Source organism: Macrobrachium nipponense, chromosome 30 (assembly GCF_015104395.2).
Source record: "Macrobrachium nipponense isolate FS-2020 chromosome 30, ASM1510439v2, whole genome shotgun sequence".
Taxonomy (NCBI): domain Eukaryota; kingdom Metazoa; phylum Arthropoda; class Malacostraca; order Decapoda; family Palaemonidae; genus Macrobrachium; species Macrobrachium nipponense.
Genome location: NC_087218.1, coordinates 42,369,965 through 42,391,905, shown reverse-complemented (window position 1 = coordinate 42,391,905; position 21,941 = coordinate 42,369,965). Strand labels below are relative to the sequence as shown.

At 42.0% G+C, this 21,941-nt stretch overlaps 1 protein-coding gene across 1 annotated transcript in view; it reads right to left on the bottom strand.

Annotated features, from left to right (window-relative positions):
• LOC135202471 (uncharacterized) overlaps window positions 1-21,941 on the bottom strand; it is a gene marked incomplete in the record, with an annotated part of 165,475 nt that overhangs the window by 21,969 nt on the left and 121,565 nt on the right. Inside the window, 2 exon segments of the mRNA XM_064231879.1 lie at window positions 13,961-14,071; window positions 14,250-14,397. Coding sequence (XP_064087949.1) covers window positions 13,961-14,071; window positions 14,250-14,397 — 259 coding nt within the window.

Genomic DNA, 21,941 nt, shown 5'->3' with positions numbered 1-21,941 from the left:
GCCGAGCGGACTCGGTTGCCTGGGTCTTGGCTGCACGGTCACCAGTGGGCGACCATACACTCGGTACCTCTCGCGAACGAGAGGCCGAGACGGTCCTGGTGCCGAGGCAGGGCCTCTGGCACCAGGCGAGGAGGTACTGGTGTTAGCCGGTGCTCCTCCGGTCCGCGTCTTCTTCCTTGCGGAAGGAGAGACGGACCCCTTTCCCAAAGGAACAGGAGGACCAGCGGAAGCCCCAACCTTCCCACCGGAGTGGGAAGGACCCTTAGAAGTCTCAAAGCGAGCCTTCTTGGGGGGGGAGGCGACTTTGTTCTTCTTAGGCTGTGAGGCCTTAGAAGTCGAAGGGGAAGCGGTGGCAGACGACAATGAAGACAACGACGACACCTTCCTCCTCCTCTTCTTCTTCGTCAGCTTCTTCAGGACCACCGTCAGGTCTTCCATCCAGGACGGAGCCGGGGCAGTTGCCGAAGCAACAGGGCCCGACTGCACCTGTCTGGAAGGACCTGGGGTGGAAGCAGCAACACCACGAGCAGGAACGACGGTGGTAGGTACTAGTACTGTAGCGGAAGCGTGGACAGGAACAGGAGGAGGGGCAGGAACCAGCGGCATCCTACACACAGGTGGCAGGTCCAGCGGAGAGCTCTTAGGACACCGGAAGTCAGGGGCTGAGGCGAGGCAAAACCAGGTGGTGGCGTCACAGCGCGCATCCTCACCTCCGTCAGCGGCATCTGCACAGCAGCTGTCGGGGTCACCGTGGCTACGTGCTGTGTGTACAACAGTGTGGCGGCGCAGCGTAGCCAGGCGTGGATACCATCGTTGTAGTGGTGGTGGTTGAGCCGGTGGGGTGACTGAATCATCGGTGTCCCCTAGAGCCCCAGCAAACTCCAGGCCCGATAGAGATTGTCACCCGTGACAAGCAAACCTGAAGAAGGGAACAGAGTTGGGTTAGGAAGGGGGGGGGAGGGTTAGCCCTCGCCCAGGGGGGACAGATCCCACCCCGAGCTAACGGAAGACCCCGAATACAGCTGAATGTCGGGGTACCTTGGCCCCCGCCCTATGCTCGACTGATCGAGCGAAGAGAAGAACGCCTGAAGGGGAAGGAGCCATACGAGGGAGCTGAGATGAAGGGAGAAAAGAGGAAGAAGTGTCCGTGACCAGGGAAGAAACCAGAGAATCCTTCGACAACTCCCTGGCCAGCTTACGTGGATTCTTCCTCCCCCCATAGCGCTCCCACTGCTCCTCCGACCAAGAAACACATACATCACATCATGTCTCAGTGCGAGAGCAATCCTGCCCTCTACACCGAGTACAAAATTCATGAGGATCAACCTCAACAGAGGACCGAAAGGCCCCACACTTACGGCCCTCCACACCAGGGCACAATCTGCGGCTGATGGGGGGGGGGCTCTCTCTCTCCGGCTCTCGTGAATCCATAGCGAAGTCAACACTTGTATGAATAATACAAAAAAACACACGTACTTACATATCCTTTTGCACACTCACACAGTAATAGGAAAAGCCAAAAGAAAATCTTCACACAGTGAGGCACACAAAGCATACAACCATAGCGGGCAGAGGGGCGAACAACATGTCTGTCTCCGTTGGCGGCCGAAAGCAAAGTGACTCCTCTCCTCGCAGTCTAGCTGACCGCCAACTGCGGGACAAGCAGTTAACTACCGAACTCCCTTGTTCAAAGTTTACGACCGGTTCAGCTGCCGCTAAGTACCATTCCTATTGTTAAAGGACCGAGGGTTTGTATACAAATATAAATCCTTGTGTCTGCTTTAATGTTATGAAACACCTAGCACTTACTGGGTAACCTTGTCTTTCTGGTAAATTATTTTCATATGATAAAGGTTGCTATGAACTGTCAACCCAATTAAGCTGTCACACAAAAACATTATACTCTAGAATAATGATAATACTGATAACACTTATTTAATTTTATCCAATTATATCATTATCTTATAACAAACAAACATTATGATCATGCACAATTTACATTTGGGTAATGTTTTACTGGCATCATTACTATTACTGTATTGTATTTGCTCAACATTTTTTAAATTAATAAAGCTTTGCTTAAAAATGCAGCTTGTTTATTTATAAACATTTTGTCAATTCTGGATTTGCTTTTCTCTCAAAAAAGTTTTGCAGGTTGCACTTTATTTGTTTAATCAACGGCAGTTACAGCCTAAAGCTTAAATATGAAAATTTTTTAACCAATTTGTATTTTTCATAACTAACAAACCTGAGGTCTTAACATTAGGGTAATACTAGCGCCAAGCTGGAAACCAGTAGAATTAAAATTAAACTTGTGAGATCCAGGGACTATTGGCATCTATACCAGGTCATGAAATATGTAGTACCCAGAATGCCCTCGGCGTCCCGTGACCAGCCAGTTACTCTTCCAACCCAGTTTAGACTGCTAGAGGGGTGGTTAGAGGTGGGCCTTTATCTGTTAAGACCTCAGGTTTGTTAGTTATGAAAAATAAAAATTGGTTAAAAACTTTATCATTTGTTCATATATGAAACAAACCTTCGGTCTTAACATTAGGATAGACATACTTACTGGAGGGAGGCAAGTCTCTATAACTGACTAGGAGTTTGCCACCTATATCCATTCCGAATACTAGGAGAATTCCAAGAGAATGGACTATGAACCCTTGAACCAAAGATATAAGAGAATCTACTGGTTTACCTCACTGGGGGCTGGTACCATGCCATGGTTTATAAACTATGGGAAAATAGAGGACCTTCCATTCTCATAAACCACTTTTGTCCCTTGTATCTGGATCTACCATCACCCCTCCCTTCCCTATTACCGAGAGGGTTGTGTTGCTACTGAAAAGTATACTATACTCTAAAATAACTTTACAGTATGGCTGACCACCTCACCTGCATCTAGTCCGTTCCAGCTTATGATGGCACTCTCCTTCATACTGCCCGTAGGTAAAGGAGTAGAAAGAAAGTAAAGAAAAAAGACTAGTCATCTCGTTTCATACCTTCATCTTAGACTAGACACAAACTAACCCGCCTGGGGTACTGAATGAGCTATACCATTTGCTGGGCCACCATCACTGGATCCAAGGAAAAGATATCCAAGGATCTATGGGCAACGTCTTTTAAATAAAAGGAAGTGAAAGTCGTTTGGCGTTTCCAAACACCAACTTTCAGAATTCTCTCCACAGAAATATTCTTCTTGAATGCCAAAGAAGCACTCAAGCCTCTGATGTCATGAGCCCTAGCCCTCTCCTGGCTATCTGACCCCCTGTCTTCTGTCATGTAGGCATTCCTGATAGTTTCTCTTACCAAAATGATATTGTATTCCTAGACATTTCCTTTCGTTCTGTCCTGTACTTACGAACAACCTCCTGCACCCCGGCCTGAGGTGCCTTGTCCTTCTTAAGTACTCTTTTATTACTCTGACGGGACACAGAAGCATCTCATCTTTGTCATTGTCTACAAAATCTGCCAGAGAAGGTATGGTATAGGAGTAGAATCTACCGTCCACTATTGATGGGTTTGGAGTTTTGGCCACGAATTCTGGAACAAACTCGAATACTATTGACTTCCAACCTCTCGAGTGCTTGGTGCACTGCTGCCGATGACTTTCTGATATTTCCTGCCATCTGCACTGCTGCTTTTAGTGAAAACCCTCTCGCTCGCAGGAGATACTTGACAATCTCCACCAGTGAAGTGATAGGGACTTCACCGACCGGTGGTACCTCTCCATGTGCGGCTGACATAGCAGGTTGTTCCATGGGGGTAGCTCTCTCGGCACATTTATTAGGAGTTCCAAGAGGTCCGGATACCATTCTGCCTTTGGCCATAACAGAGCTACCAGTCATTCTGAGGTTCTGAGACCGCATTACCTTGTTCAGAACCTGACGGATTAGACAAAATGGAGGAAATGCGTAAACGTCCAGATTGGCCCATGGGTGTTGTAGCGCATCTTCTGCTACTGCCTCTACGTCTGGGACTACCAAACAATACACTTAAAACTTTTTGTTGTACTTGGTTGCAAATAGGTCTATGATCGGCCTTTCCCACAACAAGAGCATCCTGTCCACTACCTCTTGGTGCAAGGACCACTCCATTCCCAGGATCTGATCCCTGCGGCTCAACTTGTCGGCCACTATGTTTCTTTTTCCCGGAATATATCTGGCTCTGATGTCTACTAGGTACTCTACAGCGCACTGATGAAGTTGAACTCTCATCACATGTAACTATCAAGACACTAGACCTCCTTGTTTGTTTATGTAAGCTACTACTGTGGTGTTGTCCGACATCAAAACCACTGACTGACCATTCACCCTATCCCTGAATTCCTGTAGTGATAGAAATGCTGCTTTTAACTCCAGCACATTTATATGGAGTTCTCTGTCCTTGCCACTCCATTTTGCTGTAACCATCAACTCCTCAATATGGGCTCCCCAACCTTCTAGTGATGCATCTGAGAACAGCAAGAGATCCGAGGAGGGTTGCTGAAGGGGAACACCCACTGTCAGATTGTTGTCCTTCACCCACAACAGCAAGTCTTTCCTCACTTCTGACAAGGGAATCTGCTTGTACGGGTGATCTACTATTGGTGACCAAAACTCCTTCATCCTCCATTGTAGAGATCGAAGGTGTAACCTCCCTTGTGGTACTAGCTTCTCCAAGGAAGTTAGAACTTCCCATACTACCTGCCACTGTTTTGCTGGCTGTGTTTGTTTTTCCAGAAAGGCATTCACCAATTGCTTGCATTTTTCTAATCTCTGCTCTGTCGGGAATACTTTGGCTTTTATTGTGTGTATAACCATTCCCAGATACACCAGCCGTTGACTTGGATCAAACTGCGACTTCTACTGATTTATCACCAGCCAATCATCTAGATATCTTATTAGCCTGATCCCCTGAGCATGCGCCCCTGTCGACACGAGAGTGAACACTTGTAAAAACTTGCGGAGACGTTGTCAATCTAAAGCACAGAACTTTGAACTCTAAAACTTTCTATGCAAGACTGAAGCAGAGAAATTTCCTGGAAGACTGATGGACTGGGATCTGAAAGTATGCATCCTTCAAGTCGATTGTCAGCATAAAGTCCTTGATCCTGACTGCTTGTAGAACTGTCTTTGGAGTTTCCATTTTGAATATGGTTTTTCTTATAGACAGATTCAATGTTGACAGGTCTATTACTGTCCTCCAGTCCCCGTTGGCTTTGGGCACAAGGAAAATCCTGCAGTAAAACCCCTTTGACGGAATGGATACTTGTTCCACAGCCCCTTTTTCCATCATCTTCTTCACTTCCTCTTGCAGAATAAAAGCCTTCTCAGGTTCTTGAGCATAAGTGAGGTGGGGTAATGGCTGTTCTGTCAGGGGTAGGGATACTTCGAACGGAATCAAATACCCGACCCTGAGAACATCCACCACCCACTGCTCTGCTCCCAGTTTCTGCCACACCTTTCAGCCAACCCCCCACTGGTGTGGCCGAGTGATGAGAAGCGCCCATCCTATCGCCTTGAGCCTCTCCCTCTTCTCCTAATCCCCCTTTCTGTTATTTCTATTGTGAAAGGGCCGATGAGCTAAGTTCTTGGGGAATTGGGTCTTGTTGCTCTATTAGGGATGCCTTACCTCCATAGGGTCAGCTTGACTCTTCTATTGTATTGCTAGCAGGGAATCCAAATCAATCGTGCAGCTTAGCCTAGCCAAAGCTGCATCCCTCCTCATTAACAGGATATTTGCCCAAACATTGGCACTTGAATTTGTCAAGTAAGCAATTGCTTTGGCACCTGATTGTAGTAATCTAATGAACATTGATTCATCCACTACTTTTCTCGTCAATTCTGAGGATGCAATCTTTGCCACTGCTGTTAACAAGAAGCAGTCTGAAAGAAAGAAGGAGCTGTTGCTTCTAATGTAGAAGCCTCTTGGCAAGTCATCGAAGGGCATTCCATTTTCCCTTGATCTCAAGTTAATCTAGGTCTTAACCTTACCACATTTGGGTTAATTTGTCTAGATAGTAAAGGAACCGTCGGTGACGTATAATATTTCCTGTTTCATCATTGGAGGAGGGATAAACTTGAACGATCTATTTGATCTTAAGGAATTATCCCTTCCCGCAATCCGTACGATTACGTGTCGTAAAACGGACTCTGCATGACATGAACAAGGCAATACATACGACACCTTGTATCCTTTTTCACCCCAAACACCATGTCAATCCCCGGAGGAAGCATACTGGCAGGTGTTTCCGTTCTCCCCGAAAGGTTACTGAATTGACGAATCAAATCAATCACCTCTGATGCCATGCTTTATTACATTACGGAAGATGGAGAACTCTCCATGCTCCTAAACCACTCCTGTCCTGTGTAGCTCCCATAAAGTGCAGGCCTGGGAATAACGGAGCGTAATCATGCATAAAATTACCCAAAACCCTCCTGGAGTTTCCAAAAGCGAATCGCTAGAAGAAACCGAAGGTGTGTGGGAAAAATCAAAAGCAGGCGACAAAACATATGGAGCAGTCTGGTGTACTGCCAATATAAAAGAAGCCGACAACGCTTGATCATCCAAAGATGGCGTTGTCTCCTTTCTCTTGTACTGGCCTTTCTCATAAAACTTCCTCCACTGTTCCACCAACCAACCATGACAAACAGAACAAGGATTAGTAATAGTACATATGTTTTCTCTGCACCTACTACAAGTTGGATGAGGATCTGTAGACACCGAAGTTAAAAATCTTGAACAAGGAAACCCACTCACTCCAGGGCATTTCCTTTGTCTCTTCCGAGAACCGGAAGAAGCAAAATTCTCCATCTCACAACATACACACACCTATCAGATCACACCCACACTGAGAACACCCAGAGAAAGAAAAATTAAAAAGTGAAAATTAATAAAATCGGGCAAACTAAAACCAGCTTTAAAACAGATAGAAAGTAAACACATCCTATCTTGCCCGTGGGAAAGTAACTGGCTGGTCACGGGACGCCGAGGGCATTCTGGGAAATACTACATGCCCCATGACCTGGATCTCACAAGTTTAATTTTAATTCTACCGGTTTCCAGCTTGGCGCTAGTATTATCCTAATGTTAAGACCTCAGGTTGGTTTCGTATATGAACAATTAGCCATTTACTTTCTTGATATCTTTTTCCTCAATGGCAACTGTAATGCAATTGAAACATGCAATAGTTACAGTAACTAAGAATGGCAAATGGCTATTTCTCGATTTGAGTTATGTAAACATTTGCAGCTGTCTTTGCTTTTGCTTTGCTGAGCAATGGTCAGCGAATATACGCACAGGCAGTCCCTGGTTATCGGCGATCCAGTTTTACGGAGCTTGTCTAGCCCCATAAAATCGGTGATTTATGGTGCCATAACGGGCCAAGTTCAGGTTAGTGGCGCAATAATAGTTGTGGCACCATAACATGCCTAGCAGAGGTGCCATAAATTGCAGTTTCGATTAATGGTGGATTATGCTTATCAGCAACCCCAACCGGGCCCCCGTCCCATAATGGAATGCCCAATGACAACTGGAGAATGCCTGTATCTGGTTGTTAATCATAACGAATTAGTATATAAGCCAAAAAGTTTAATAAGCCTGGCATAACTTAAACTTAACCCTTTAATGCCAATTGGACGTATTAAACGTCGATATAAATTGTCTGTTGGGTGCCGATTGGACGTATGGTACGTCAATATAAAAAAGTTTTTAAAAAAATCCCCGGAAAAATACTTATAGGCCCACCAGGCGAAAACTTTTGAATCACGCGCCTTGGGGGATGCCGGGAGTTCACGGATCAAGCATCAAGCTGTTGTTTTGTTTACCAGTGTGACCCAGGTGAGCATGCGCGAAATGCCTCCTTCTCGCATCAGCCAGCATCACATGCGCGTAATAATTGCGCCGTTTCATAGAGTTGTATATATGAAAATGTGCGCAATTTCATGTAGAATACAACATCAAATAATGAAGGTCATAGCTTTTCTCATTTTCGAAATATTTGCATATAAATCACGATAAATAGAAAAATATAAACTTTCGGTCAACACTGACTACCGAAATGGTAGAAAAACGCAATTGTAAGCTAAAACTCTTACAGTCTAGTAATATTCAATCATTTATCTTCATTTTGAAACAAATTCAAAGTCTAGCACAATATTTAGATTTATGGTGAATTTTTGAAAAAAAAACTTTTTCCTTCCCTACGGGAGCGGATTCTCCGCCGCAAATCTCCGAAATGCTTGCGTCGCATTCTCGTAATATTTGCTCGGTTTCATAGTTTTATATATGAAAATGTGCACAATTTCATGTAGAATACAACTAAAAATAATTGTAATTTAAGGTTGTAGCTTTTCTCATTTTTAAAATATTTGCATATAAATAACGATAAATAAAAAAAATTGACATTAGGTCAACTTTAACTCGATCGAAATGGTCGAAAAATGCAATTGTAAGCTAAAACTCTTACAGTATAGTAATATTCAATCATTTATCTTCATTTTGAAACAAATTCGAAGTCTCTGGAACAATATTTCGATTTATGGTGAATTTTTGAGAAAGAAAAAAAGAAAAAAAAAGAAAAAAAAAAAAAAAAAAAACGTCCGCCCGATACGAATTCATGCATCATTTTGATAATATTTTCTCTGTGTTGCTTTGATCGTTTTACAATGTGTTATCTACCAAAATGATTGCAATTTAGTGTACAATACAACACAAAAATTAACTCCTTGCTTTAACCGTTTTGCTCACAGCGCGATTTGTATAAAATTATATATGAAATTTTTTTTCGCGCTGTCATACATCCCAATATTTATATAGTGGTACCTCGAGATATGAAATTAATCCGTTCCGAGGCGCCTTTCGTATCATGAGGTTTTCGTATCTTGGACCACATTTTACATGTAAAATGGCTAATCTGTTCCAAGCCCTCCAAAAACATCCCAGTAAATTTCATAATAAAGCTAAATTGACCTATAAACAATGAAATACTACAACAATTTGGACCATTCAATACCTAAATTAATAATGTACTGCTAATTACCTGTAAATAAAGTGTATTAGTGTACATGGTATACAAGAAATACTGTACGTATGTAGTAAAATGTGGAAGTTTACCTTTCGAGTGAGGCTATCTCCGAAAGTGGCAACAGAGGAGGACGACAAACGGCAGATACGTACGTACACTTAACTTTACAAAACACACAAAAAATGTAAGGAAAACTAAACTAAAATTTACGAAACACATCAACAAAACTGTAACACTCAATTTTACAAAAAACTAAAATAAAAAATTTTTTCTCATCTTTTTTTAATTTTTTTTTTTTTTTTTTCCATTTTTTTTTTCTTTTTTTTTTTTTTTTTTTTCATCACCACTTTCAACTTTGTTTTTTAGTATCCTTTTTACTTACTCCTGCTAATACTAAAGGCCTCTTTAAAAAATAACTATCCAAGGGACATTGCTTCTGCCTACTTTTCACAATGTTCCTGAAATGACTCGGGCAAACGTCATCAAACTGCGCAAGCATACGACCTGTGTGAGCCTTTACGGGGTGTCTTTTTTTCTACAAACGATTGCACTTTCTGAAAAGCGGCTAGAACATCCTTAATTTCTGCCGTTGTCATAAGGTTGTCCTCCTCATCATCGCTGCTGCTAGAAAACTCCTCTTAAACGATGTTATGTTGCATGGCCTCCAACTCCTTCAGGTCATCCATCGTAAGCTCCTCTTGGTGCTCCTCAAGAAGGTCGTTGATGTCGTCCTCGTCGACGACCAGCCCCATGGACTTGCCGAGTGCAACGATCTCGTCAAGATCTGGTTCCAAAAGTTTCAGGATCGTCAACTGTTTCTGAATCTGCAGCACCAGCTTCGCCCACGTTGAATCCCTCGAAGTCTCGGGCAGATACGGCATCAGGCCAGAGTTTCCTCCACGAGGAATTAAGGTTCGCCTCGATATCACTTGCTGGTCCATGGGCTGGAGGAGAGGGGTGGTGTTAGGCGGAAGATAAAGAATCTTGATGAAGGAATACTCCGCTAGGATATCTTCCTCGAGGCCAAGAGGGTGGGGAGGGGCATTGTCCAACACCAGCAGGCATTTCAGAGGGAGGCGCTTATCTTTCAAGAATTTCATCACTGTCGGGCCGAAACACAGATTTACCCACTCCGTGAACAAAAGCCTCTCGTTACCCAGGCTTTCGCATTAGCCCTCCACATCACTGGAAGCTTCTCCTTAACCCTCTTACGCCGACTGGACGTATTTTACGTCGACATTTTTTGTCTCCCGTGTGCCGACTGGACATATTTTACATCGACTTACAAAAGTTTTTTTAAAAATTCGCGGAAAAATACTTATAGGCCTAACAGCCTAAAACTTTTGAATCACGCGTCTTGGGGGATGCTGGGAGTTCACAAATCAAGGTGTTGTTTTGTTTACAATCGTTACACAGGCGCGCAAGCGCGAATTTCTTTCTTGCCGCACTAAAAAGTATCTGTGACACATCTCGGAAATTATTTAGTCACTTTGACATAATTTTTGTACCATTGTCAATTAGTCGTTACATGATGTATTATATATGAAAATGTGCACATTTTTATGTAGAATACAACAATAAAATACTCACGATTGTAGCTTTTATCAGTTTTGAGATATTTTCATATAAATAACGATAAACGCAATTGTAAGCTAAAACTCTTATATTTTAGTAATATTCAATCATTTACCATAATTTTGCAACTAATTGGAAGTCTCTAGCACAATATTTCGATTTATGGTGAATTTATGAAAAAACTTTTTCCTTACGTCCGCGCGGTAACTCTTCCGAAAAAAAATCACACATGCGATTGTGGTAATGTTTGCACCATTTTAAAATTAGCCGTTATATAAAGTTTTATATATGGAAATGTGTGCAATTTCATGCACAATACAACTAAAGACAACCCATGGTTGTAGCTTTTATCACTTTTGAGATATTTTCATATAAATAACGATAATTGCCAAAATTTCAACCTTCGGTCAACTTTGACTCTACCGAAACGGTCGAAAAACGCAACTGTAAGCTAAAACGCTTATATTCTAGTAATATTCAAGCATTTACCTTCATTTTACAACAAATTGGAAGTCTCTAGCAAAATATTTAAATTTATGGTGAATTTATGAAAAAAATAACATTTTCTTTACGTCCGCGCGGTAACTCTTCCGAAAAAATCATACGTGCGATTGTGGTAATGTTTGCACCATTTTAAATTGGCCGTTACATAAAGTTTAATATATGAAAATGTGCGCAATTTCATGTAGAAACAACAAAAAATAATTGAAGGTTGTAGCTTTTTTCTCATTTTGAAATATTTGCATATAAATCACGATAAATTAGAAAAAAAACAACGTTTGGTCAACTTTGACTCTACCGAAATGGTCGAAAAACGCAATTGTAAGCTAAAACTCTTACAGTCTAGTAATATTCAGTCATTTATCTTCATCTTGAAACAAATTCGAAGTCTCTAGCAAAATATTTAGATTTATGGTGAATTTAAAAAAAAATCTTTCCTTTCCTCCGTGCGCGGATTCTCCGCCACAAATCTCCGAAATGCGTACGTCCCATTCTCGGAATATTTGCTCCGTTTCATATTAGGCATTTCATAGTGTTTTATATATGAAAATGTGCGCAATTTCATGTAGAATAAAACAAAAAATATTTGAAGGTTGTAGCTTTTCTTATTTCCGAAATAATTGCATATACAAAATATATATATAAAAAAATTCGACATTCGGTCAAATTTAACGCGTCAGATATGGTCAAAAACTGCAATTGTAAGCTAATACTCTTACAGTATAGTAATATTCAATCATTTGTCTTCATTTTGAAAGAAATTTAAAGTCTCTAGGACAATATTTTAGAGTTTATGGTGAATTTTTTGAAAAAAATATTTTGTTTTACGTCCGTGCGTTACGAATTCATGCATTATTTTGTGATAATATTTTCTCTGTGTTGCTTTTATCGATTTACAATGTGTTATATACCAAAATGATTGCAATTTAGTGTACATTACAAAAAAAAAAAAGTAACTTGTTACCTTTAACCGTTTTGCGCACAGCGCGATTTGAATACAATTATATATGAAATTTTGTTTTTGCGCTATCATATATCGCATTATTTATATATGATAATGATATTTTTTTTCATTTTTGATGGTTGCATACTAAACTTCAGCCAATAACAAAAAAAGAGCCAAAAATGAACTCTTAATCTTGAAAACTAAGCGTGCTGTGATTTTTTGAAAAAAAAAATTTTCCCGCTTCCGCGCTCACTCTGAAACACCTCCGGCACACGGGAGACAATTTTTTTTTTTACCGCTTCGGCGTAAGAGGGTTAAGCACTTTGTGGGCCTTGAAGGCTTGAGGAGTCTCGGAAGGATACACCAGTAGGGGCTTCACCTTGCAATCCCCACTGGCGTTTGAACAAAGTGCGAGTGTAAGCCTGTCTTTCATAGGCTTACGCCCGGATAGCTTCTTCTCTTCCTCCGTGATGTACGTCCGACGAGGCATTATTTTTCCAAAAAAGGCCAGTCTCATCACAGTTGAAGACTTGCTGAGAACTGTAACCTTCCTTGGTCATCATCTCGTCGAACGTCTTTTTAAAGGCTTCAGCCGCTTTCGTGTCCGAGCTGGCAGCCTCCCCATGCCGCACCACCGAATGGATACCAGTCCGTTTACGGAATTTCTCGAACCACCCATGCGAAGCCTTGAACTCTGGGGTTGGCGTTGATGTCCCTTCTCCTCCGTTGTCTTCCGCCTGGGCAATCAAATTGCCGAAAATAGCGCTGGCCTTGTGGGAGATTGCCGTCTCCGTTATCGTATCGCCAGCGATTTCTTTGTCTTTAATCCAGACAAGAAGCAGCCGTTCCATCTCGAAATCACTAACAAATTTACCTTAATAAACGAAATCGTTAGACCAAACGAATACCGCGTACGATACAGATGATGCCGTGCAGTGGCTGAAGAAGCACGCCACTACATAGATGCATCATGGGAGGGATGCTGACCAATAGGGCGGTGACTAGCATCAGGAACCAATGGGAGAGCAGGAGGATGGTGGCGAGTCTACTCAGTTGGCGGTGCGCGAGTTTCAAAATTGTTATCGGTGGTTCGGGCGAATCTCGGACTTAACAGAAACCTTTCGTATCTTGAAAACTTTTCATATGTAGAGGTGTTAAATTTTTCGTGTTAGCTTTCGTATCTCGAGCCTTTCGCATCTCGAGGTACCACTGTACATAATAATGATATTTTTTTCATTTCTGATGGTTGCATACTAAACTTCAGGCAATGACAAAAAAGAAGCCAAAAATGAACTCTTAATCTTGAAAACTAAGCATGCTGTGATTATTTTTTGGGGAGAGAGAAAAAAAAAAAAAAAAAAATCTGCTTCGGCGCTCACTCCCGAACCCCACCGGCATACGGGAGATTATTTTTAAAATACCGCTTTGGCGTTTAAGGGTTAACCAGTCTGTGTGTGTGTGTGTGTACATGCATCGCATTTCAAACTACCACTTAATGTCTCACAAATACAACACTGATAAAAGTCAATAAAAACAGAGAGAGAGAGAGAGAGAGAGAGAGAGAGAGAGAGAGAGAGAGAGAGAGAGAGAGAGAGAGAGAGAGAGAGAGAGAGAGAGGAGAGGAGAGAGAGAGGAAGAAGAGAGATATAGAGAGAGAGAGAGAGGAACTACAATTGGCTTTTTTTTTCACTGTGTAGCATGTATTTTTTAAAAGCAATTCATATTGCGGAAATATCTCCAATTGAATAAGTGAATAAACGCCTGTTAAGTTGAAGTGTCCCTGTGCTTTCAGTACTATTTCCTTCCCTTTCCCTTGATTACTTTATTTGCACACCATTCTTTCAGCTTTAATTTAATACTAGCGGGAGCTTATCTAGAATAAACTCCATAACATGATAAAAGATATAAAAATTCTGATTAAAAATACTTACTGCATGACCTGCTTCTAACAACTTGACTGAGAGATCATCGACGGTAATTTTCTGTGCAACAAAAATTATCACCTTATCTTCTGGCTTCATGGTCTTCAAAAATTCTAGCAACTGAAAGGAAAATTGTGAAGAGTAACTAGTGAGAAATCTGGAAATTAAAAGTTTGTAGTACTTCTAACCACATATTCAGTATATCTCTTGCATTTACTATATATAGGTTAAAATCAAAGTTTGTACTTCTATCCACATATTCAGTATATCTCATGCATTTACTATATAAAGTCCATACCTTTTCTTCTTTTTCCATGATGGAACATACAACCACTCGCTGAGTGATTGTGTCTACAGCTTGCAGGTCGAGTGATCCTACTATCACATGAATGGGGTTGGTTAATAATTTATTAGCCAATGACTGCACTTCGTTGGGCCATGTGGCACTGAAAGAGTTAAGACAGCCAATCAGAGGCCAGATATTTACCTAAATTCCATAAAAGACAGTGATTCACCCAAATATCATGCATTAATACAACTTTTCTTAAGGAATCATAATTAAATAAATTATAAATATTTTTCCTACATTACAAACCAGAGTATCCTTCGGAGCCAGCTGAAATCAGTTGAACTTGGTAACAAGGTACGTAACTGGTGGTTCAGGGGGTGGGTGAGTGCAGGAATACCTGGAATACCCTTCACTCTCCACCCAACACAAGCTTTTATTTTTCTGCTGCTGCTGTGTGAGGATGCTTTGCTGCAGTCATGAATGCTGGGTTGAACGTGCATTTTCGTTTGTTTTCAGTTTTTCACTTTACTTTTGAGTAGTACAGAGGTTTAAAGGATTAGTTCCTTCTTCAACTCATTTTTTTCTTCATTATTCATTTTATCCCACTATTTTGTTTATCAATTCAGAAGCATTGTGGCTACAGGAGCAATAGTCAAGTATAAGCTTATCTTTTTCCCTTGCCTACTGGGGTCCTTCCAATTTCTTCCCTGTTTTCAACCCTTCTCATTCTAATATTTTATCTGTAATCCAAATGGGGAGGGGAAGCTCTGCCCTTCCATTACCTCTCCTTGTTGTCATATTCTTCACCTCTTCTTCCATATAGGCCACTAGCATTTTAGTCAAGGGCAGGGTTCCCCAAACCTACCTGCTTAAGCAAGGCTCTTCTATGTGTAATTCAGAGGGGTCTCAAGACTGAAGACTACATAATGGGTATTTGGGAGTTTTTACTCGACAGCAGCTTGAATATTCGAAATTCACAGTAGCGATTCTTTTGAGCAGGTGACAAGACCCACCCACTTTCGGGGTAAGAAAGAGGAACAACCCAGCTAATAGCTCAATTTCTTTATGCTTAAATGTCCATGTGCAGGGAGGGTGGGCTCCATCCATAATTACTGGGTGAATATTTATATAAAAAATTTATCATAAAATACAATTTTCAAGTATATATAAAACAATCATAAAATGTAATCTTTATAATTATATATAAAAAATGTATCATAAAAATATAATTTTTAAATAAGTAAAGATACTGCCTCTGGCTGGCACTCATTTCAACCTGTAAGATCTGGTGGTATAGCCTAGAAGCGCCTCTACTTACATGAGACCTCTCAGCGGAGTACTCTGAAGGCTGACAAGGTATTAAAAACAGCTTGGAGATAAAGGTTACGTATTACAGAAGGCCAACAAAGTACAGACAATTGGCCCTGCCCAGGGATTGGCCCTGCCCAGGGAAGAGTAAAAAAAAAACAAAATACCTGACAAACATGACCACTACCAGCATAAAAACTGGCGGGCACTCCAGGTGCTTTGTAACAACAACCCCTAGAACTAACTACCACCACCATGCTTCAAGGGGAGAGATAGCAAAAATGAAAGAAACACTTCCTCACCCAAAACTAGGACAACTAGGGGCACCAGCCCTAAGGAAATACAATTTTCATATATAGTTTCTACATCTCGTAGATAATGCATTACAAATACTGATTTGCACTTTTAGTACGTTGCTTGCAGTATGGAAGAAAGAGAAAGATTTTGCCTAAAAGCTACTTACATAGCCACTGCCCTGATGTCATGTGCCTAACTTTTAAAACTTGTATCCTCTGCTATCTGGGAGTTTTCTAAAATTAAATCCCTTAAGAAGAAGGATATAGTTTCAACATGTCTTGAGGAATTTTTCAGAGCACCAGATTGAAGGTAATACCTAAGTCTGTGATGGATTTTCATTCTTTGCTAAAAAAAAATCCAGGGAGAGGGAACATAAAAAGTTTCCCTGAGATAGCCTATCCTCTTATCTATAGCTTCTCTCAGAGAGGGAGACTAAAGAGGTTCCTGAACTCAGAAACATTAAAAGGCTTAATAAGGTCTTGGTTACCAGAAATGTCATTATCTCATTATCTCTATGATGGAAAACAGCTTAAAATTGTTCTATATCCCTTTACAGTGCATGCAGGGGCCTCTTGAAGATGCCATAATGGTGCTTATAGCGGATGACTTAGAAAATCCTTTTGTTCGGAGGAGCTTCCTGACAGTCGGAAGCCTGTCAGGCCCAAAGTGGATAGATTTTCATGGAACCACCTGAAGTGGGGCTAACTGAAAAAGACTTGAAATCATAGGAAGTAGCCTTTGAAAATCTATCAGGAGGTCTAGAAGGTTCAGAAACCATTCCTTCTAGGGCCAAAAAGGCACCAGAAGAGTCAATTTGGCATTCTAATGGGAGCAAAACTTGAATCTACCGTTGGTTTCCCCGATATTAGACTCCGAAGGGCTGCACAAACCCGAAGGTCCAGGGTCCATTCTGTAAGACGGACCTGCTTCTTGCAACTCAACTGGTCCATTAACACATTGCACTTCGCATCAATGAACCTCATGACTAACTTGGTTTTATTCTGGTCTGCCCAACATAGAAGATTTCTTACTATCTCGCTGAGAGAAAATAAACAAGTCCCACTTTGATATTTTATGTAGGCCCATGCGGTGGTAGTGTGCATGAATCGTCAACGCCTTGTTGTATACATGTTGTAAAATATTGAAGTCCTAAGTGGACAGCTTTTAGCTCCCTTATGTTGATGTGGAGGCCTTTCTCCTGTGGGAACCACCTGCCTGATACTTCCTGTTCAAAAGGAGAGCTCCCCAACCTAGATCTGACGCATTGAAAAAGAAGTCTAGGTCTATGCTCACTGGGAGGAGAGATTTCCCTTCCATTTACTCCGAGGTAAAAATGTAGAGGCCTCACATGCAGTCTCCCTAGTCTTGCAAACTGCTCCAAAAGGCAAAGGTGCCTAGAAGACTCATACACTGAGTTGGAGCGCAAGAATTAAGGGAGAGGAGTGTCTGGTTTCTTTAGGCAATCTTGAGGTATAGTAATAATCCCAGTTCTTCAGGTCCTCCTTGGAGAGTGAAGCAGCCAGTCGCCGAGGTAGAGCAAAATTTTGACTCCTGCTAGATGGAGCCATCCTGCAAGGGGAACTAGAATACAGGTGAATACCTGTAAGGCAGTCAAAAGACCAAAGCATAGCAGTTGAAGCTGAAACACTGTCATTGTCCACAAATCTGAGGTATGTCCATGAGTCTACGTGTGTGGGAATATGAAAGTGTGTGTCATGCATATCCAGCAATACCATCCATTCTACCCGACTGATGGATGCAAGAACAGATTGTGTTGTCTCCATGCTGAATTTTGTTTTTTCTACGAAGACATTCAGCACGTTCATGTCAAGTACTGGTCTCCACCGTCCAGAGGCCTTAGGCACAACAAAGAGTCAGCAGATCCTGTAGGTGAGACACAACAATCTCACTCACCGTAGCTTGTGGAAATAGATGCCGTTTATCGGGGAGAACAGAATGGCCGACTTCTGGACATAAAGGAAATTCAAAGTTCCCTCTTCTTTAGGATGTCCATTGCATAAAGGGTGACCACCACCTGTGACCCATCCTTGAACACCTTGTCAGCCCAGGAAAGAAACTTGAGAAGCTCCCTAGCCCAGTCTTCCAGAAGAGAGGGATCATGAATTTTCTTGGCTAATGAAGAAAGCTTAAAACTTTTAAAAGCTTTAAACAGGCTCTTAAATAAATGATCCATCTCCTGAACCGAAAAGAAGGATTTTACCGAAGCGAAAGCAGATCTCCGACCTTCATCAATAAGCAATAAGTTCGGAAAAGTCCCCTTGGGAGGAGGCAGCCACTCCCAAGGAAGGAGCTTCTGTCAAGTACGATAGGCAATGACAACGTGAAAGGTGGGAAAGCGGAATACTGAAACATCCCTTTCCTTGTTCCCCCTTCTCAGAGATCTAGCTCTCCACTTCACTGAAGGCTTTCTTCGACAAAGAAGAGAGAACCATTTTTGGGAGCTTGACGGAGTCTGACAGCTAAATACTCATTATAAAAGATGAAGCTGGAGAGGAAGAAGTCGCAGGATGCACAGATAGATAAAGTAAATTCTTGGTCTTTATCGTCTGCCAAAATCGGGGAATACACAGGGTCTGTAGAAGGTGCCTGTGGTACTGCAGGTTTCTGTAGACACACAATGCTATCCAGTTGGCACTGTAAAGGAGCCAACGATGGGTCTAAAGTAGATGCAGCCTGCAGGTTCGCAGCTGAATGAGACCAAATTGGCTCTTGAAGATTAGTAATGGCAACAAATCCTGGAGAAGCACCACTGAAACACTATCGGCAGCGCTGTCAGCCTAAAGACAGTTTTTGGACTTCCCAAAACACGGGTACTTTAAGAGCTCTAACCATCCGATACTTCACGAGGTTCAGTCACTTCAGGGCACTTGGCTGTTTCGGGGCACTTGGACGCTTGTTGAATACTACTATTACTAGGCACTCTGTCGACACAGGGCGCTCGGCTATACAGGAGCACTCGTCCACAACAGGGTGCCTAAGTGAAGAATGAAACGGCTCGGGAGAAGCAGGGCACTTAGCACTCTAAAAAGAACCCTTGTCAAATAAGGAAGAAAGTCTATGCACTCTACCTGATGTACAGGGTTCCCTCAACCTTTTGTTTGTTTGTTTGTTTGTTTGTATGGTGCTTTTACGTTGCATGGAACCAGTGGTTATTCAGTAAGGACCAACAGCTTTACGTGACTTCCGAACCACATCGAGAGTGAACTTCTATCACCAGAAATACACATCTCTCGCTCCTCACTGGAATGGCTGAGAATTGAACACCTGACCACTGAGGTGGGACGCCAACACCATACCAACTACGCCACTGAGGCGCTCCCCTCTACCTTTTGCCTGGCAGCAGAGGAGACTGCTCTCTGAACAAAGGCCTCTTAAGCGGGCAAGATTCATCAGAAAAGCGCCACTAGCACCTTTTGCTCAGAGAAAAATCTCCCGAAAGAAAGTTGACACACTTCCAAGATGCCTTTCTAGCGGCTGTCTCGTCACAACCTGGGACACAACTACCTCCCTTGGGCCTCCAGTATGTCTCTTCCCTGGTTTGGTGGAGTATGGCAGTGACCTTTGCCTGGGAGAATTAGCGGGACAAACAGCTACCTCCAATGGCACTTCAATTTTTCAAATTTTGAAAACAGCACTTGGACTGATCCCCCTAACTGGGCCACTATACAAAACACCAAGTTCAACTTTTGATCAAATTTCTTTCCTATGCTGGCAAAACGATCAGGTTCTGAAGTGTTAGAACCATGAGAAGAAGCAGATGGTCTAGAGAATGGACTGATACAAGAGAAACGGGCTTGGTTAGAGGAGAGGCAACAGGAATATCAACAGTACCAGATGGAGGTCTCAGTCTGACCAGCTACCATTTCTGCATCAGCTTTAACAGCAGCCATTCTCTTCTGGTCTCTCTTCAATTTAGCTAAATGTGAAGCTAACGTCTTCCATTTCTGTTCACTCCATTCCCTGCATTTGTCACGTTAGAATCGCTACCATGAATTTTGAAAATGCATGCTGCTGTCAAATAGGTATACAAACCATAGCCATTCATATATGGAGTACTCTTCTGTGGATGCCCTGGACTTGCCATGTACTGACTAAACAAGGGTGATACACAGGTGAAAATGGGAGAGAGGGGAATCTCATCCAACCAATTATACCAGTTTTCCCTTCAGCCTGTGTTCACAATGAAAAGTTAAAATATATCTTAAGCTTAACCTGACCACTGATCTGAGATTAACAGCTCTCCTAGGGCTGGCCCAAAGGATTATATATTTTTATGTGGCTAGGAACCAACTGGTTACCTAGCAATGGAGCCTACAGCTTACGTGGGACCCGAACCACATATCGATAAATTAATTTCCAATCACTTGAAACAAATTCCTCTCATTCCACATTGGCAGAGTGGGGAATTGAACTTGGGACTACCAAATCGGTAGGCGAGAATGTAACCCACTTGTCCAACAAGGAACCTCAAAATACTGGAGGCAGAAAAGCATGGTGGACGAGGTGCTACCTCCAATATGAAAGGCTATGGTCTGTATAACTAGGAAAATACAAAATACTTGAAAACTCTGGCATTTCTTCCTATGACACACAAACAGTACACCTTTAATATATGGAGAATCACAACTTATAAAAAGGTAGTAATACAAGCACCTTAAGTCTGTTACCTACCATGCATAAAAAAAGCACCAATGCCACTACTTGCAGCGCTGCTATACTGGCACTGCATTGCCCAAAGGCAGTGCTTCCTTGTCACCCTGCTCATGTTACAGACCCAAATCACGTCAGACTGATCCCGAAGAACGCCTTCTCCCTCCTTGGAGATGGCAAACCATCAGTTGGCTGCCTTATGTATTACAGGCTGTACCATGCTGTACCCTTGATATAGAAAGGGAACAAGGGCTTCTATTCCAACATAACATATTTGTGGAACACAAATGCCCAGATTAGGAAGTGGTGTGCTTGCATGCATGGGTATGCTGCTGTTCATCTGAAAAGTTGCTACTGATTATGGAAACTGAGTAAGTCAACAGTCTTTCACAACATTTAACTACCTCTCCAGAGTGGAAGGAAAGTTAGTAATCTTGCACTACATTAACTCTTCTTCCTTGTTGTCTGGGTATACAATTGTCTACTGGATCAATTTTGGGTTGCTGGAAGCGAGCAAAAGACCTAATTTTTTCAATAGGACAAGTGGGTTGCATACTTTACTACCAATCTGGTAGCCCAAGTTCGCTTCCAGCTGGAGCCAGTGCAGAATCAGCTGATTTTACTACTGATTAGAAATTAATTTCTTAATATAATGTGGTTCGGATCCCACAATAAGCTGTAGGTCCTGATGCTAAGTAACCAATTGGTTCCCAGCCACGTAAAAAAAATCTAATCTTTCGGGACAGCCCTAGGAGAGCTGTTAATCAGCTCAGTGGTCTGGGTTAAACTAAGACATACTTACATAACAGCATTTCCTAATGCTCTCTTGAACGACATTTTACTAACCTACACTTTCCCTTGAAAATCGGATGGCTGTCATACCTTTTTCGTGCTCTAACACTCAGGATGTTTGCACTACAATTTCCTGTGATTTCTGTTAACTGGGACTTTTATCCACAGGCAAACATGTTACTTCAATAAGTTTGATTTCAACCTAAGATATGGAACTATCAGATTGCCTTTCTTAATTTTGAGAAGTTATATGTTAATCAATTTGTTATGGGAAGAAAATCTACAGGTTGGTGAACCACAATTTCGACTTTGCCTCAGATACTTTGTATTTTTAGGGGACCTTTTCTACTGATCTTGGAGAAGTAACCATTGCGTCCTATCATGAACCTTGGTAACATTGATCACTGCTTGCTTCCAAGGCATAAATTTTATGACCATCATAGCCTCTTGGTTCTCGTTTGAAGTTGAACTATCACTAAAATTCAGGAGGAAGGAAGCAGCAACATTGAGTCAGTGATGGAGAAGGGAGCAGAAGTCCCAAGTTCTCTTTTTCACCAACCGAACATAATCAGCCCTTAGTGGCAGTGAAGTGCTCTGTAACCATACCTCTTCTGGTTCCTGGGTTGGGTTATC